A 5,053-nucleotide genomic window follows, 5' to 3' on the forward strand; every position below is an offset into this window, starting at 1 on the left:
GACCCAAACACGCCGCTTGAGCCGTGAAGAAAGCCACAACACACCGCCACACACACACACACACACAGAGGAACTGCAGGACATCTTCGCCGGGCTGAAAGTTGGGTTCCCAAACAAAATGCGTGGCACGGCCAACGTCCAAGAAGACATCCCTCCCACCAGACTTTGAAGTACGAATGGTCCTGCCTGGTCAACTCTGTCTCGATAGGCAACGTATCTGGTACAGCTCTGTCTGCCCGCACAGCGTGGGGTTCGCTGTCCCCAGACTGCCAGTGTCAAGGGGCCTCGCGATCGGCTGCATACCAAACCTGAAAAGATTCGATGGATATCTCCAACAAAGGATTTCCGTGAAGCGCAGGTACCCCCACCTGCTTCATTAAGTTAAACTTGACATTGGGGCTCGCACCGACCATCTGCCACAAGGGAATTTTTATACCCAGTGCGCCGCACGCAACGTTAGCCTTGCAATATTCCCAGGTGAAAAACAGCACCACTTCGGCGTTAGACTCGAGTCCTCGCTCATGACGGTGCGTTCGACTGGCGGATCGTCGTCCACGCCTTCTGTCTCAGAGGCAATGTCTCAGTCGGGGCAAGCACTGTACCGCCTGTCCCGCCGCACATAACGACTAGCGCCGTTGAAAACGAGTGCTCTCTCCGGGTGTCGGCCCCATTTTCTCTGCAGCACTCACTAGAGACACTTCGCCTTGACTAGCCGGTCTGCTCGACGCGTCTCCGGCCGCTTCGGTTGCTCCCTCTCTATAATGGGCGTGACTCGTCTCACTTCGCGAGTTTCTCCCGACAGTTCCACTCGCCGCCGCGTCGTTTCCTCCATTTTGGTCCTTGCCGCCTCCACGGCGTTTCCATCGCCACTTGTGAGATTCTCCCGCACCCATATTTTTGAGCCGACGGCAGGCTCGGGGGCTGGCGTAGAGGGTCACCGGGGGAGGAGCCTCACTGCTGTCACCGCGGCTCACAGGCCACACACCTGCTGCCAGGTATTGCTGATAAACTGTCTTGGCATATTCCAGGACGATCCGGTGGCCCTCTTCGTCCCGTTCCTTGTCGCACTGTTTGCACCGGAACCGCCGAGGGAAGTTGACGGTGCCACAGCTGGTGCATTTCCAGTTCCCTCGACAACCCGCAACGAGGTTGCGCGATCCGGCGAAGCAGAGGGGATCCCCGTATATCTTCAAGAAGGACGACGGGTTTTTCAAGTTCTCGGGAGGCACCAAAACACGGGGTGCTGCAAAGTGCACACCACCTCCGAGCACCTGTCCCTGATTACGCCGCGTACTTCCTTCTGCTTGACCGGCAGAACTGCTTCTCGACGCGCAGCTGGCTCGCGTTTCACGGGTCCTTGTGATGCCGTCCACGAGCAGCCCGTCGGGCACGCTACCGGTTCCCCCAGATGCGCCTGCCGCGCTCGGGCAGTTGCCCAGCCTCTGAGCGGCCGTTTTTTTCGCTTCGCAGGACAAGAGCGCGACCTGCAGAATTTCGACCGTTCGATCAAGAGGGGACTCGTCACCTTGGGAAATGAACTCGTCAACGAGAATGAGGACGGTTTTCTGTGCGACCTCGGACACAATGCTCTCCATAACGCCTACAAGCGATGTCAGGAAGCTTGCCACACTGGCTCCGGGTCACGGGCTGAACGCCACGAGAGTTCAGAGTTCCCGGCAACGGCATCGGGCGACTGCTTTGAAGGCTGCTTGACGCTCCTCAGGGAGTGTCGGGAGCTGTGTTCTGCTTCGTAAAAACACACAATCGGCGTGGCCGCACACGGCGCCGGCTGCAGCTCGGTGGCCGATTCATACGGTTCAGAACGGATTCTGACCGACGCGAGGGGCCAGATTTAGAACGCGCGTCTGGGGGGGATGGAGGGGATCTCCGCACCCGACAGTAGATGCGAAACAACAGGTAAGCGGGACTCCCCGTTCGCAGCCTCTAGAAGTACATCGATGTGCAAGCGGCAACCGCAATCACGAGGCACAAATGAAAAAAAAGCCTTCTACAACAGATACGTCGCAAAAAACAACGTTCGGATCTTGGCAGCCACGCTTGTCAGTCCGCTGACTGCAGCGTGACCACTCGCCAGTTTATTTCCCGGATACTGCACGGGTGAGCCTTCATCTAGAAAGGAGCGTTTTTTTTTCAGCGTAGACGGCGAATACCCGTCCCCAATATGAGTCCAGTTGTCTAGTCACCAACGGAGTCAGCAGATTCTCCTGGAGTTTATCCTGGTTCATACAGAGAAGTGAGCTTTCGTACTGCGGAAGATCTGCAACAGCAGAACGACACACCACAGGATTCACGGTCACGAACTTTACTGCCACCCTGCGCTGTCCGCAGTCGCCATATACCGGGGAAGCAAAGGTCTGGTTAGAGACCAAGAAGGCCAAGAACATGCGTGTGTTTAAAGACAATATGCACTATTCACTGCCTTCCCCACGACATCCGGACTTGCGACGGTGGGTTGTAATTTTGGACAGTCAAGGGATGCCGCCGGAAGAGACCTGTTTTCCCCGTTGCGCCGCCGCCTCACTCTCTAGACGGTTACACGAGAGTTACACACCAACATAAAAAACTGCACTGCGGTGCCACCATATCCGCCGTGCTGACAGGGAGCGGGATCAAAAAACAAACACGCGTTACGGACTCGCCTTCAGAATGGCGGGGGTGTTGCAGCACGGCAAGTCAGGGACAAGATCCACTTTTCCACGCGTCCCAATTGCCCCACGGCCAGCTTGACCAAACTCAAACAAAACGTCCCTTGCGTCTGCAGAGAGAACCGGGGCTTCCGAGACACTCGCGGGTCTGTTCGGGACTGAGGATTATCTGTGGTCGTGGACGGGACAGCAGGGGACTCTCGCGTAAGCACGGAACGGTTCTGCCACAATATACACTGTTACAGTTCACCACGCAGCTTGACCTGTTTTAGGAGACCCACGAGGGACTCCAGCCTTCTCAGTGGCCAAAAAAAACTCTGGCGCCGGGACCCGAGGCTTCACGGCATTTTCGTCTCCCGCCTCACACCTGAGCGGGGCGCGGAAACGACGGAAACTAGGATCCATGCCTTCGGGACGGATCAACCAAAGAAAAAGCGGGAACTTGGGGGGAGCAGCGCGTGAAAAGTGTTGATGCGGTACACCCCCTTTCCGTCAAATTCCGTGGTGCTCGATGTCGAGTTGTCCAGTCGAGCGACTTGCGTTATGACAGGAAAGGGATATCCACTCGAATGCCCGAGGGCCAAAGAGACCCGCCGTGGACGACACGAGTCAGCTGCCGACGATTTTCCAGGTGATGTGAGCAGAATTAGAGGCGGTTCTTCCCCCTGCCGGGGTCGGATAGACAGCCCCAGCTTGCAGCTGTCCTTCCCACGGCACGGGGGACACCGGAGCGCATGTCAGGAAGCCGGCGACGGGGTGTCCGCGGCCGCCGGTGGTTTTGCCAGCACTTCCGGTTCAGCCACACGGCCGCGGCGGTGGTCAAACCCCTGTCAAACGGACAGTCGGGGCGACTGACAAAGTTTTCCGTAGTTCCGTACATCAGCAGTGGTGGGGTGCTGTGTAAGAGAGATGTGGAGCACAGCAGAACTGTGTTCCACGAAAGGGGCGGCAGGAAAGCCGCACACTCTGCCATCACATATACGCAGAAACCCCAAACCGGTTCCCTACAAAGACGGAGCGCCGGAGCAGTCCTCGCCGTTGGTTACTGGCTCTCACACATGGTGTGATTTCAGACACCACGCTGTCGCTTTGCCACTGCTCGTGACCCTATACGAGGTGCTCCGGTTCGTGTTCTGCACGAGCCTGTCTACTTTTTTCGCTCTCTTTGTCGTGATTTTCTCTCGCACAGCTTTGAAGGGGCAACCGCAGCGTTACGTTGTTTTTATCTGCTAGCTAGTCCATTGTAACCACAGACAAGAGGCGAAGGGTCAGGGAACGCACGTGGCTTCTCTCATGGTAGAGAGTTTTGTATACAGGTGTTTGACAAAAACGCGTGGGTTCTAAACAACTTCGTGCTCTCACCAAGAGGGGAAGAGCAGTTTGTCGGGGAACTTCTCCGAGACGGGGGTACCACGTGTTTGGCAGGTGCTCGGCGGGGCGGGAAGTCTGCCTGCTACCCATGGCCGACGAATTCCGTTCAAGGGTGTAGGCCAGAAAGAAAACCGTTATGATCTGGTTCCCCTTCTGTCACCGGCGCCGCGACTGCAAATTCACGGGGGATCCAGGGCTGCTGCTGCAATAATGCACTTACCCGGGTAAGCAGCAATTTTTCGCGTCGCTGCTCCTGCAGTTTTAGGACTCGCCCTGGCGCTGCAAATCCGGGACTGTCGTTGATGTCTGTTGAACAAGGCTCACGTGGCCATGCACGAGAGCCGCAACAGGCCGTGAATCCGCCTCAAGCGTAGTCATCTCCAGCGCTGAAAACTGAAGTGGACAAGTGACTCGCGACAAAATGAACGTTGGAACGGGGAACTTCCACGACTATCGATGCCCCCCCCCCCCCCCCGCGCCCCCCCTCGGGGTGTGAACCCTATTTTCTGTAGCCGTTGTGAAGGCTTGGTGGGCGAGATCCCCGGGCGTTTAGCAACGTTTTTAGATTATTGACAGACGACGAAGACGGAACGCAGTCTGAAGGGAACAAGCATCGGCGACGGGGCGATGCACAACTGTCTCCGCTGTTGCACTGTCACGCTCGTGAGGCCTCAAAAAGTTGCTGGAATCGTAGAGATGCTTGAGGGACGCAGAAAGCACTCGTCGTCAGCAACTACGGGTTGTAAAAATGCCCCAATGTCAACGGAAGCAACAAGCTTGTGTCATTGGATAGGCTCGTGTCGCGCACAGGGACGTACTGTAGTCGCTCGCTTGTGGGAGGCTTCACGATACCAGGACAAGAACTCAGAGGAGAGAGTCGGCGCGAACCAACGGAGTTTTGCTTTCTTAACAGTGAGGATGTCATTGGCTGCAGCTCTAGCGGCTCCACTGAGCGTTTGCTGATGTTGGGACGGGGCGACAGGTGACGGTGCCTTCCCTCCCTCCCCCCCCCCCCC

The 5,053-nt window shown here is 57.0% G+C and overlaps 1 protein-coding gene across 1 annotated transcript; it reads right to left on the reverse strand.

The window, feature by feature from the left end:
• Positions 1–275: 275 nt before the first annotated feature.
• NCLIV_042280 (zinc-finger-Ran binding domain-containing protein, related) lies at positions 276–1,595 on the reverse strand (the record flags this gene model as incomplete). The annotated part of the gene is made up of 2 exons (XM_003881139.1): positions 276–413; positions 690–1,595. The coding sequence occupies 2 exons, from the start codon at positions 1,593–1,595 to the stop codon at positions 276–278; spliced, it is 1,044 nt and encodes a 347-aa protein (XP_003881188.1).
• Positions 1,596–5,053: the final 3,458 nt, after the last annotated feature.

The sequence above is a fragment of the Neospora caninum genome, chromosome IX (genome assembly GCF_000208865.1).
Source record: "Neospora caninum Liverpool complete genome, chromosome IX".
NCBI classification, from domain to species: domain Eukaryota; phylum Apicomplexa; class Conoidasida; order Eucoccidiorida; family Sarcocystidae; genus Neospora; species Neospora caninum.